General features: G+C 48.4%; 1 protein-coding gene across 1 annotated transcript in view; it reads left to right on the plus strand.

Moving 5' to 3' along the window:
- The window catches only part of EMILIN2 (elastin microfibril interfacer 2), a 59,318-nt gene extending 45,544 nt beyond the window's left edge, over nt 1-13,774 (plus strand). The window contains 4 exon segments of the mRNA XM_036009252.1: nt 7,632-8,036; nt 9,318-9,350; nt 9,993-10,121; nt 12,603-13,774. Of these exon segments, the coding sequence (XP_035865145.1) occupies nt 7,632-8,036; nt 9,318-9,350; nt 9,993-10,121; nt 12,603-12,940 (905 nt within the window). The 3' untranslated portion in view covers nt 12,941-13,774.
- Nucleotides 13,775-13,865: the final 91 nt, after the last annotated feature.

Genomic DNA, 13,865 nt, shown 5'->3' on the forward strand with positions numbered 1-13,865 from the left:
AGGTATCATTGACAAATATGTTTTCCCATACAGTTGTTTCTCTTTTTATTTTGATACTGTTTTCTTTAGCTGTGCAGAAGCTTTTTATTTTGATGAGGTCCCATTTATTCTTTCCTTTATGTTCCTTGCTCTAGGGGACATGTCAGTAAAAAAGTTTCTGCGTGAAATATCTGAGATTTTCCTACCTATGTTTTCCTCTAGGACTTTAATGGTGTCATGTTTTATATTTAAGTCTTTTATCCACCTTGAATTTATTTTTGTGTAAGGTGTAAGTTGATGCTCAAGTTTCATTTTTTTGCATGTAGCTGTCCAGTTCTCCCAACACCATTTATTGAAGAGGCTATTTTTACTCCATTTTATGTTGCTGCCTCCTTTGTCAAATATTAATTGACCATAGAGACTTGGGTTTATTTCTGGGCTCTCTGTTGTGTTCCATTGGTCCATGCGCCTGTTTTTATGCCATTAACCAGGCTGTTTTTTAAAAAAATATATTTTATTGATTATGCTATTACAGTTGTCCCATTTTCCCCCCTTCACTTCCCTCTACCCTGTACACCCTCTCCCACCCATATCCCCCCCTTTAGTCATGTTCATGTGTCATACTTATAAGTTCTTTAGCTTCTACATTTCCCATACTATTCTTACCCTCTCCCTATCTATTTTCAACCTACAATCTATGCTACTTATTCTCTGTACCTTTTCCCCCTCTCTCCTCCTCCCACTCCCCTGTTGCTAACCCTCCATGTGATCTCCATTTCTGTGGTTCTGTTCCTGTTCTAGTTGTTTGCTTAGTTTCTTTTGGTTTTGCTTTAGGTGTGGTTGTTAATAATTGTGAGTTTGCTGTCCTTTTACTATACATGTTTTTTCTTTATCTTCTTTTCGTAGATAAGTCCCTTTAACATTTCATAAAACAAGGGCTTGGTGATGATGAACTCCTTTAACTTGACCTTATCTGAGAAGCACTTTATCTACCCTTCCATTCTAAATGAAAGCTTTGCTGGGTAGAGTAATCTGGGATATAGGTCCTTGTCTGTCATGACTTGGAATATTTCTTTCCAGCCCCTTCTTCTCTGCAAGGTCTCTTTTGAGAAATCAGCTGACAGTCTGATGGGAACTCCTTTGTAGGTTACTGTCCCCTTATCTCTTGCTGCTTCTAGGATTTTCTCCTTCATTTTTACCTTGGCTAATGTAATTATGATGTGCCTTGGTGTGTTTCTTTTTGGGTCCAGCTTCTTTGGGGCTCTCTGAGCTTCCTGGATTTCCTGGAAGTCTATTTCCTTTGCCAGAATGGGGAAGTTCTCCTTTATTATTTGTTCAAATATGTGTTCAATCGGTTGCTTTTTCTGTTCTCCCTCTGGTACCCCTATAATTCAAATGTTGGAAAGTTTAAAGATATCCTGGAGGTTCCTAAGCTTCTCCTCATTTTTTGAATTCTTATTTCTTCATTCTTTCCTGTTTGGTTGTTTTTTTCTTCCTTCTGGTCCACTCTATTGTTTTGAGTCCCAGTTTCCTTCCCATCACTATTGGTTCTCTGTGCATCTTCCTTCATCTCTTTTATGGTAACCTGCATTTTTTCATGTAATTTGTGCCCAAAATCAACCAATTCTGTGAGCTTCCTGATCACCAGTGTTTTGAACTGTGCATCTGATAGTGGCTATCTCTTAGTCGCTCAAAAGAATGAGCCCTGGGGCATTGAGCTGTTTTTCTGTTTGAGACATCTCTCTCTCTCTCTCTCTTTTTTTTTTTTTTGGTCTGGTCGCTCCTGTTATGGTGAGGGGCAGAGCCTTAGGTGTTCACCAGGGCTAGGCACCCCAGTGGCTAGATTGTGACGTTGTATGTGGGGGTGGGTGCAAGAGGGAACAATGGCGGTAGCTCCATTGTCCTGGGACCTCAGTCCCTTCCCTGGGATCCTGGGTTGTGAGTTCTGCCTTGGTCCACAATCACCGCCTCACTGGGTCTGCCAGCTGCTGCTTGCGTACTCAGGGTCCACCCGCTGCGAGCTTGCACGCCCCAGATGCCTTATGTGCTACCGGTTGCCTTATGCACCCAGTTCTCCCTGTTCTCCGCACGCCTGCGCCCCTCACCCAGCTGCTCCTCTCCGCCCCTCCTACCAGTCGGGATGAACGGGTCTACTTCAACTTCTTGGCTGTCTGACTTCCATTCAGATAAATTCTCTGTCAGTTTTGGGTGTTATTCTGCCTCTAAATTGTTGTTGTTCTAATCTTGGTTGTGTGTGGAGGCACGGTGCATCCGCCTATGCCTCCATCTTGCAGGAAGTCCAGGCTGTTTTGATTACAGTGGCCCTGTAGTATAGTTTAGCATCAGGTATTGTGATCCCTCCTACTTTACTCTTCTGTCTCAAAATTGCAGCAGCTATTCGGGGTCATTTATGATTCCATATAAATTTTTGAAGTGTTTGTTCTATGTCTGTGAAATAAGCTATTGGTACTTTAATTGGTATTGCATTGAATCTGTAAATTGCTTTGGGTATTTGCTAAATTTTTGTGTCCATTTTGGATTCTTCTTACCCTTCAACACTGTCTTAATACAATTTCCACAGCATAAAGTGTGCCATATGTGTAGACTCCGTGTTTTAAAATGAGCAGCCTCCCTCCTGGAGCCCTCTCGTCCTGACTCAATCTGGACTGCTAACTTTCTGGACTTGCTGTTAGGCTTCCAATCCGAAACTTCTTCAATGCCATCCTAGAAACTCTTTGAACCTCTTTTCTTTCTGAGACCCTACAAGTTTCTTTCTTTCATGGTTTACTCCCTCTGTTCCAGTGAAATGTATTTTCCAATAGTTTTTTAAGAAATGGTGCTTGAGAGAGAGTTTTGTTTTATTTAGAAGCATTGCATGTCTGAAAATGTCTTCATTCTAGTCTCATAACTGACAGACTTTTTTGACCAACTATAGAATTCAAAGTTAACAGTGATATCCCTTCAAAATTACAAGGCATTGTTCTCTTGTCTCCTAGGTTTTGACATTGTGTAGAAGCCTGATGATCCTCATTTGAAGTCACTTTTAAAAATGTTTTTCTCCTGAAAGCTAGTAGGATCTTCTTTTTGTCCTCAGTGTTCTGAATATGCCTTGGTTTGGATCTTTTATTCAATAATTGTGCTAGGATCTTTCATCTTCTCCAGTTCTGAGAAATTGTATATGTATTTGATAATTCTCTTCTTACCACCTCATCATCCCTACATGCCAGTTTTTCTCAGGAAAGATTTCTGGGTTGACCCTCTAATTTTCTTTTTCTTAAAATTTTATTTCTTGATTTGAGAGAGAAAAAAATATTAATTCGTTGCTCCACTTATTTACACATTCATAGGTTGATTCTTGTATGTGCCCTGACCAAGGATTGAACCCACAACCTTGGTGTATCTAGATGATGCTCTAAAGCAACTGAGCTACCTAGCCAGAACTGACCCTCTATTTTTTTTACTTCTTCCTATTGTTCATCATTTTTGCCTTTTTGTCCTACCTTCTGAAAATCTTGATTTTATCTACTAACTCTTTCACTGAATTTTCTTTTTTTTGGCAAATATGTTTTCAGTCAGCAAAGGCTCATCCTTATTCTTTAAGGTCCTTTTTATTTTTATTTTTTTACTTTTTAAAAATATATTTTATTGATCATGATATTACAGTTGTCCCATTTGCCCCTTTTACTCCCATCCACCCTGCACACCCTATCCCACCTGCATCCCCCCACCCCTTAGTTCATGTCCATGGGTCGTACATATAAGTTCTTTGACTTTTACATTTCCTATACTGTTCTTAACCCCCTCCCATCTATTTTCTACCTACCATCTATGCTACTTATTCCCTATACCTTTACCCAGTTCCCCCCTCCCTGCTGATAACCCTCTGTGTGACCTCCATTTCTGTGATTCTGTTCCTGTTTAGTTTGTTTTTGTTTTAGGTCCGTGTGTTGATAGTCATTTTGTTGATAGTCATAACAAGAAACTTAGTTGTGAGTTTCTTGTCATTTTACGGTTCATGTTTTTGGTCTTCTTTTTCTTAAATTCCTTTAACGTTTCATATAATAAGGGCTTGGTGATGATGAACTCCTTTAACTTGACCTTGTCTGGGAAGCACTTTATCTGCCCTTCCATTCTAAATGAGAGCTTTGCTGGATAGAGCAATCTTGGATGGAGGTCCTTGCCTTTCATGACTTGGAATACTTCTTTCCAGCCCCTTCTTCTCTGCAAGGTCTCTTTTGAGAAATCAGCTGATAGTCTTATGGGCACTCCTTTGTAGGTAACTGTCTCCTTTTCTCTTGCTGCTTTTAAGACTCCTTCTCTTTAATCTTGGGTAATGTAATTATGATGTGTCTTGTTGTGTACTTCCTTGTGTCCAACTTCTTTGGGGCTCTCTGAGCTTCCTGGACTTCCTGGAAGTCTTTTTCCTTTGCCAGATTGGGGAAGTTCTCCTTCATTATGTTTTCAAATAAGTTTTCAATTTCTTGCTCTTGCTCTTCTCCTGGCACCCCTATGATTCAGATGTTGGAACGTTTAAAGTTGTCCTGGAGGTTCCTAAGCCTCCTCTTTTTCCTGAATTCTTGTTTCTTCATTCTGTTCCAATTGCATGTTTCTTTCTTCCTTCTTCTCCAAACCATTGATTTGAGTCATGGTTTCCTTCCTGTCACTGTTGGTTGCCTGTACATTTTCCTTTATTTTACTTTGCATAGCCTTCACTTTTTCCTCTATTTTACTACCATACTCAACTATTTCTGTGAGCCTCCTCATTAATAGTGTTTTGAACTGTGCATCTGATAGGTTGGCTAACTCTTCGTTGCTTAGTTATATTTTTTTCTGGAGCTTTGATCTGTCCTTTTATTTGAACTACTTTTTTTTGTCTTGAGGGGTCTGACACATTATATGGTGGAGACTTAAGTATTTTTCAGGGAGGGGGAACCCATTTTGCTGCATTGTGGCACTGTCTGTGGGATAGGAGTCTGAGAGGAAACAATGCTGCTTGTTCAGCTCTCCTGGTTTTCAGTTACTTCCTCTGCTACCCCCAAGCAAATTGGGTTCTTCTGATGCTGATTCCAGAGTGGGTGGTTTTGTGTACATTCTAGGACCCTGTGGGTCTCTCCAACAAACTCCTGGAAGTCTGGGAGTTTCTCCTGCTGCTGCAATCCCCACAGGTTTTTATAGCCAGAGGTTTTGAGGCTTTATTTCCCTGCACTGAAACCCTGGGTTGCATGGTCTGTTTTGCTCCCCAGTTGTTCCTCCTGGTTTATCCACTTGCAAATGTGGGACCACCTAGGCCTGCCAGCTACCACCTCTCCTCATCCACCAGTCTCCACCTTGCCGCCTGCCCAGCTCTGCTCCTTCTACCAGTCTGGATGAATATTTCTTCTTTAATTCCTAGGTTGTCAGACCTCCATACAGTTCAATTTTCTGTCAGTTATGGTTGCTTTTTGTTTTTAAACTTGTTGTTGTCCTTTTTTGGTTGCATAAGGAGGTGCAGTATGTCTACTTATGTCTCCATATTAGACAGAAATATTAAGAAGATCCATTTTGCCCTGGCTGGCGTAGCTCAGTGGATTGAGCGCGGGCTGGGAACCAAAGTGTCCCAGGTTCGATTCCCAGCCAGGGTACATTCCTGGGTTGCAGGCCAGAACCCCCAGCAACCGCACATTGATGTTTCTCTCTCTCTCTCTCTCTCTCTCTCTCTCTATCTCCCTCCCTTCCCTCTCTAAAAATAAATAAATAAAATCTTTAAAAAAAAAAGAAGATCCATTTTATACCAATCTTTTCTTGCATATTTGATAGTGACTTCTGTTTCTTGGAGGGATAGCCATGTTTATTTCTTGCATTGTCTGTTTCTCCAGACTTCCTTTTCACTAGTTGGTTGGATGATTTGTTTTGGTTTTGTCTTTCACATTAAAGGCTTTCCTTGCACTTCCGGTGATCTTGACTGTGGTTCACATTTGAAAATGAGGCAGAGATAGGGTTTCGTGCCTATGGGCTTCTCTATGGAGTCATTTAAAAAAAAATCTTCACCCAATAATGCTTAGTAATTTTAGAGAGAGAGGAAGAGGGAGAGAGGGAGGGAGGGAAGGAGAGAGAGAAAAATATCAATGTCAGAAACATTGGCTACCTTCTGTATGCACCCTAACTGGGGACTGAACCCACAACCTAGGTATGTGCCCTGACCAGGAATTGAACCTACAAACTTTTGATGCTCCAACCAACTAAGCCACATAACCAGGGTTATGGAGTCAGTTTGAAAGTTCCTCCTGTCACTGACCTGCAGTAGTAAATAAGTGTCTGGGAAGCTGAGCAGGGAAAAGGGACTGAGAGTCTCCTAATTTAGTGTGCAGACTGACTTAGTGTTTTCAGACTGTTCTTTGTCCTCCACTGTGGCTGGTGTTCCATGTCTGGAATCCGTCTGCCTGTTTCTCTGTCTAACCCAGCCCCTCTCAGCCAGGGTTCCAAAGACAATTAGGCCTGATCCATTCCACTGATTGGCATGAATTAACTTCTCTGCATCTGGAATGGTATTAGCGCTGTACTAACTTTGGGAGAATTAAGAAAGTAATCAATCAGAAAGTGATCACTGATCCACTCATCCTTTGACGGGCTTAATTCTCCCACAGAGCAGTGGTCAGGAAAGGCTATTTGAGAAATCATCTCCCTTTGGGGTGGAGGTGGATGAGCAGCCTGGCTCTATGGGCGGAGAGGAGCATGTGTTTGATATGCTGTAATTACCTTAGTGAGTTTTAAAACAAAACTAGACAGTGCGTCAAAATGCAATCACTGATTTTGCCAGGACATAATTATATAGTGTGGAACCTGGGCATTGCAGGCACCATAGGTGCCTGAGGAGCAGGGGTTGACTTTTGAGGGTGGTATCCAGCCAGTTCTGGTTATTTTTAGATGCCCTGTGGGCCTCTACAGGAAGGCTTGTTCCAGGAACGTACACATTGAGGAGAGGGCGGCCGTTTCCTGGCTGTGTCACAGTGCCATCCCAAGAGGACAGGAAAGTGTGAATCAGAAGGTTCCTCTGGTGGAAACCCCCTCCGCTGGTGACTTGAGGATGTGGTGAGAGGCCAGGGGTGTTGCTGCTCTTTTGGGGCCTGCTCTTGCTGTAGAGGTGGCCCAAGCTCCCAGACACTTGCTTGGGTTGCCTTAGCGTCTGTACCCAGGAGGCCCTTAGCTTGTGAAGCCATCCACCGTGACCCCAAAACTAGTTTGTTTAAATGTAAGGTTGCCTGTGGCAATGGTAATTTCTTTCAGTAATTTGTGGTTACATCTGTGCTATCATTACACAGTGAAATCGGAAAGGTTCCAGTGCTGGAGCCAAGAGCAGTGTTGTTTTGGAGAGTGCAGCCATCATGCAGGGAGGCTGAAAACCCCATCCCCGGGCAGGGTGCCTTCCGCTTGTCTTCTCAGTGGCTCCCAGGCCACCTGCTTGACAGGCTGCTCCTTCCAAAGCTGCAAGGCAGGCTGTCCCCATACAGTGACGGCTGCTCCTGTCCCTGGCACAGTGCCCATGACTTTGTTGGTGCAGGTACAGGGACAGCCCCGCAAGCGCACACCTTCAGTCTCGCACAGGGGCTGTGGCTGAGCCTTCAAGCCTGAAGTTTTTAATTCTGTGTATTTCTTTCCACTTTCCAAATGCTCAGCAGAGGAGCCCTCAGAAGCGCCCCCACCTCCACCCCGAAAGAAGGCCCCACAAGCTCCCGAGAAGCCCCCACAGCTGACAGAGGTCCCCACGGAGCCATCTCTTCCGGAGCTGACCCCTCCGCCACTGCCAAGGCCCAGTGCTCCCCCACCTCCTGAGGACCATGGACAACAGCTGCACACGGGCCAGCAGCCTGTTCTGCCCAAGAGACCCCAACAGCCACTGCCCCCGCCAGTGAGGCCCGGCTGGACAGGGCTGCCTGGCTCCACTGGGGACTTTATGGAGACTGGCGAGGCTGGGCCTCCAGGGAGGATGGGCGTGTCAGGGAGGGGCCTGCCCCACGGGGTGGATGGCCAGTCTGGGCAGGTGCCCGTCCCCAGGACAGAAGGCTTCGCGGGAGCACCAGGTGAGGCTACATGGAGGTGCAGTCTTAGCCTCAGGGGCCCACTGCAGGGGCTTTGTGGGTTCAGGGTTCAGCCTTGAGGGTGTGAGGTCCAAAACTTAGTTCTCTAAAGGTGCTGACATTCTGAGAGACCAGTTTGTGCTAACTGAACCCCCAGAGCCTGGGCCCCCCCAGAGTCAGTGCAACAAGTTATACTTAGATTGCCCCACGGGCTGGAATACTGAGGCCCCAGGGGAAGCTCACTGATCTTCCCAGCAGGAAGTGTACCTGAGAAACCAAAGGTATACTGGGAGCTTGTGTAGCACCAGAGACAGCCACACCCGAGTGAGGAAGCTGGAAGGTTCTGGATCAAATCCCAGTGCTGTCATTACAAGCGTTGGGACCTGGGCCAGCCTCCTAACCCGAGGTTCAGCTCCATCGCCTGCAGAGTGAAGACAGTAGTAGCACCTCAGGGAGCTTCTGTGAGGATGAGGGGAGAAAGCCTAGTTCGGTGCTTGGCTAGAAGGTGATCCATGCAAGTTGCGTCAGCTCCCCTGGGAAGTGAGAGGGGTGGGGGGACGCTGTTGGGTAAGGGCAGGGGGAGAAGGAAAAGAGAGTGAGCATTTGTGGGACACCCCCACATCAATTTCTCACAGCTCTTCTGATGGCACTGTGAAATTATTAGTTCTATTGATAGATAAGGAAACTGAGGCTCAGGGCTATGACATGTAAACAAATAATTTTCTAAGCAGTTTGTTTTCTATTAGTTTCATGTATCATGGATGATTATACACTGTTGGGCTATTGTCTGTCTATGCATCCATCCATCTAGCAATCTCTCCATCTCTCCATCCATCCATCCTTCCATACATTCACCCAGCAACCCACCCACCCACCCACCCACCCACCCAGCCACCCATGCATCCATGTGACAAGCACTGCATCCAGCCTGCTGGGGGTGAAGCCTGTGAACAGACAAAGCTCCTAGAGGGCAGGCATGGGAGTTGGCATATGTGAGTCTTCATTCTGTGGACTTCTCCGCCCTGGCTTGATGATTGGGAAGCCCTAGTTCATCTTTTCCTCATATACCCTCATCCAGCTACCCTCAGGGCATCCTCCCCTGTCCAGGGATAAGTGGGCTAGTGAGGAAGCAGGTCCGGCAGGTGCAGCTGTTTCTGGGGAGGTGGCTTGGAGTTTTTTACCCATTTAAAAAAATTAGTGTGAGGGGCAGGGAAAGAGGAGATATGAAAAATGAGGTGCTGCTTAGGATTTTGTTTGCTATTCCATTCCCATTTTGTTTTTCAGGATACCCCAAGTCACCTCCAATAGCCGCCCCAGGTAGGTCTGCCAGGGGAGCAGAGCAGGAGGCCAGATCTCCTTGGCAGCCTCTGCCCTGCGTGTCCTTCCTCCCTGCTTTGGGCTGTTAGTGCGGGTGTTAGTACTGGGTCCTGGCCTTCCCTGCCGCCAGCTGTGATCACGGCCTGTGCTGACTGCCGTGGGGGAGCCTCTGCCAGGCTTGCTCCCCACAGAGGGTCAGAGCCACGCTGAGGACAGAGTTTTCCCTTGAGCATGATCCCAGCTCCTGGAGTTCCCTGAGAGGACCCCTGGGTAGACCTAAGCCTGGTGAGGCCCTGAGCAGCTTCCTGAGGGGCCAGGTTTTATTGGTTCTTCAATAAGTAAGCCGCTCCCAAGATTATTCCCATTATCCACTCCTTGTCCTCCCCCCCCCCCCCCACACACAGTGTCTCGCACGCACGTCTGCTCCAGGTGAGTGCCTGACCAACCACCAGCTCAGCTGTCCTCACTGCTGATGTGACAGGGCGGACTGTCTGGCTCTCGGATGGTTTGTGTCCCTGGGTGCTTTACCACTTGAAGGCAGAATAAAATGGTGAGGCTGCCTCTCAGGACAGGCACACAGGCCTTGACTTCCTAGGCCCCAGCCCCACCTGCCTGTGAACACCCTCGTCCTTTCTGTTCCAGGGGTTCCAGTGCCTTCTCTGGTGTCTTTCTCTGCGGGGCTCACCCAGAAGCCTTTCCCCAGTGATGGGGGTGTTGTCCTCTTTAACAAAGTGCTGGTCAATGATGGGGACGTGTATGACCCCAGCACCGGTAAGTCTTGAGGGGCATGCTATCTGGGGCTCTGGGGGGGGGAGCCACACTTGGGGAGATGCCCCAGCAGCTGTGGGCACCCGAGGGTGCAGTTGGCAATGTGTTGGTCCCTGCTGTGGGTTTTTGTGAGGAGCTTGCAGGCTGCAGGCGGCTGGGTGTGCTGTGATATTTCTGGTCAGAGTAGCGGCCCTCAGCCCTCGCCATGGGAATTGTCCATGTGACTGTAGATGGTTAGAAAGGCTCTCCCAGCTGAGGCCATGGGCAGGCTCCTTTTCTCAGTGTCATCCTCACACCCTGGGACAGGACAGGCCGGAGACACCCTGCCTCCTTCGGGAAGAAGCTGTGGTTTATGAACAGAGCCAAAAAAGGGATGTTTCCTCCAGGAGGGTGGCCCTGTGTGTAGGGTCTCCTGCTCTGAAACAGAACCACTTTAGCTGCCTGGATCTGCTGGTGGCACCCGGGCTGTCCCTCAGCCCCAGAGAATAGAGGAGACAGAGGTCACCATAGGATACTGTTGCTCAGGCCTCCTCCTTCCCACCGGCCCACACCTGAGCCTTGGCTTCTGTCCTCGGGACCAACATGGCATCTGGTCTCCAGTGTAAAGGGAAGGCAAGTCAGTCACGGTGCTCACCACCTGGCCCACTGATGTTGCCCATCAGCAGCCCCGGGGGAAGAACAGCCCCAGGTGTGCCTGGGACCTGTACAGGGCATAGCCCGAGGCAGGTGCTGAGGCCCCAAGCAGCTTGGGGAGAGGGGTCTTTTCCAAGGAACTCGGAGACCTCTGACAAGAGGCTGGTCTGTCAAGTGCCCCAGACTGAGGGGCCCATGCAGGTCCTCCCAGGGGCTGCGTGCGTACAATGGCTGGTGGATTTCCAGAAGACCACTGGGAGATGGAATAGTTTCTTCTGGGCAGTTTTTAGCCATCACCCCCGTGTTTGCTCTGCCAGCAGGCTAAATCCCACCTGTTCTTAGGACAGTGCTAGGGAGCATAAAAGTCACGTGCAGAACCTGGAAAAGCAGAACTCCGGGGCCTCCAGGCTGGCTGGAGAGACGCTCAGGACCCTGCGTTTCTAAGCTGCTCCTGAGGCTCAGAGGCACACAAGCCAGGGTGTGAGTAGTGCCCTTTTGCTTTCAACTCAAATACAGCTTCCACCAGGGCCCCCACTCCATGCTGCCGTGGTGGTGGGGATAGCTTGTCAAGGCAGGTCAAGGGATCTCTGCAAGCAGGAACGGTGGCCCACACTTCTCCCATGATGTCCAGCTCAGAACATCTCTTCAGTGGAGCAGGTCTTCAGTAAAGGAAATCCTGGGTGACCCTGAGGGGACACAAAGGCCAGGTGCCCAGAGTGCCAGGGCCAGGTCTGTCCTCTCGGCCCAGGTACCTTGGGAGAGACTCCGGGGGCTTTAGCTATTAAAAGCTGGGGAAGGGAGCCGAGTGGCCTGGATTTTTCAGGGCAGAGGGCAGAACCAGCCCCCCGAGATTTCTTTCAGTTCTGGGACCTCCATTCTGTCAGCTCTGAGCCTGTGGTCCATGTTTCAAGTGAGCTCTCCAGAGCCCAGGAAAAGTGGCTGCTATTGGCAGCATTTCATGTGGGCTCTGACTCTTCTGGCTGTGGGGCCACCTACAACTGCTTTGTAATGGGTACATCTACAAACCTTATTTCCTCTTCCTCATGCTGCCTCCACGCCTCGAACTACCACTGCCCCTGCTCTCTGCAGGCCCAGGACCTGTGGATCTTTGGCGAGGTGAAAGTCAGCTGACTTCTACCTGTGAATGGATGACACCTGTATAATGGTCCCGTGCAGGGAAACGGGCTCCTCCACGGGAGGAGAGCTGGTCGTGGTTTTCCCTGGGTTGTAACAAGCTTTATGGGATTTTGGGGGTCCTGCCTCCTCACGAGGCAACTCAGGAGTTTGTGAATATTGTGCCCAGCAGCCAAGCTGTGAGGCTTTTTCTGAATTGGCTTTGGGGTACTTTCAGTGGAGAAAATTCCCAAGAGGCAACCAGGATCTGGGTGGCTGCTGCCTCCCCACTGTATCTCTGCTGAGTAGGGAGCAGGGAAGGGGTGGGGCCTCCATCCTGCATCTTTGTCAAGCATGGGCAGTGCACCTGGCACTGCAAAGGCTGGCAGGTCCAGTGGCTGGAGGTGTTAGAGACTGAGCTCTCTTCCAACAAGGCCAGATGATTCTCTCTGCACCATGCAGAGCACTAGTTTCTCCTAGGGCCGCTCCAAGTGTAGGTGAGATATGTTAATTATACCACATGCTGGCGGTTTCGCAGTATTTGCCCTCTTCTGAATGTGACAAGCATTGGACAGGGGGTCTCACAATGAGGACTGGGTCAGTGGTAGAGTGGTTCATGTTAAGGGGGGTCATTGGGTGATTGTGGGCGGGCTCTCTCCTAGGAGAATTAACTGATACTTGTTGCAAAGGGCTGTGAAGGTGTCACATGAGCATGGGTGTCTGCCTTCTTCCTCCCAGGGATCTTCACAGCTCCATACGATGGGCGCTACCTGATCACGGCCACCCTTACTCCTGAGAGGGACGCGTATGTGGAGGCTGTCCTGTCGGTGTCCAACGCCAGTGTGGCCCAGCTGCACACAGCTGGCTACAGAAGAGAATTCCTGGAGTATCACCGGCCCCCTGGGGCCTTGCACACTTGCGGGGGCCCAGGAGCATTCCACCTCATCGTGCACTTGAAGGCAGGGGATGGCGTCAACATCGTGGTGACTGGGGGCAGGCTGGCTCACACAGACTTTGATGAAATGTACTCCACATTTAGTGGGGTTTTCTTATACCCTTTCCTTTCCCACCTCTAGGGCAGTGGGAAAAGGAAAGGGGAGAGTTGTAAGAACTGGAAAGCTTTAATATATTCACTTTATCTATGTAACTGGAGCACTGGTCTAGTTTTCTGTCGACATCCCACCACCTCTCTCTGGCTTTGGAGGCCACAAGACCTTAGAGATCCCAGCAGGCAGCAAGGAGTGAAAACACGCGGCCACCGACGTCCGTCTCTCCCACAGGCCCACTGAAGAGTTGGATACACCCCTGCCTATAAGCCAGTTTCTCTCCTGCATTTCTCAATCCCCATCTCTGCCTTTGCCCCAAGGGGCCTGAGCTCAGCCCCCAAGGTGCTGCCTTGTAGGCCTAGGCCATAGGATCACGTCCCGCCGACTGAGAAGGGGAGAGCTGCTGGCTGCTGGCCAAAACTGGTACCTGTGGCTACAGTCTTTACCAGGGAGCAAGTCGACACCATGTCTTTGTGTTTATTTATACTGCATGCCGGAGAGAAGTTTAAACACTGAAGTGGCACGTGCCACCACACAGAGACCTGGAGGTTACGGTCTGGGCTGTCCCAGGTTTGCCTCACCACTGCTCACCTGGGCCTCTGTGCAGCCTCGAAGAGATCCGAGAGACTGTTTGTACTGTTTGTGTAGCTTGTTGGGCTCCTTGAATGACATGTACAATTTAAGTGCAAAGACAGGGAGTGTCAATAAAGATGTAAAACCACTAAAACACTTCCAAGTTACTTAAATCTGGTTCCTAATGGATTGAGAGTTGTTGCTAAAAAGCGAACTATAGAAGGGTAATTGCCTTTTTTGGATGCCTATAGAAAGTAAGCTTGAATAAATTCACCCCCACCATTTAACTTACCCCTCAGCATCCAAGATGTATACTGTGTTCTTTTTTGCTGGTAAAGACAGACCAGATGTGCTTGGAGGACAAGGCCCCCACATGAGCCCT

The sequence above is a fragment of the Phyllostomus discolor genome, chromosome 9 (genome assembly GCF_004126475.2).
Source record: "Phyllostomus discolor isolate MPI-MPIP mPhyDis1 chromosome 9, mPhyDis1.pri.v3, whole genome shotgun sequence".
Lineage (NCBI taxonomy): Eukaryota > Metazoa > Chordata > Mammalia > Chiroptera > Phyllostomidae > Phyllostomus > Phyllostomus discolor.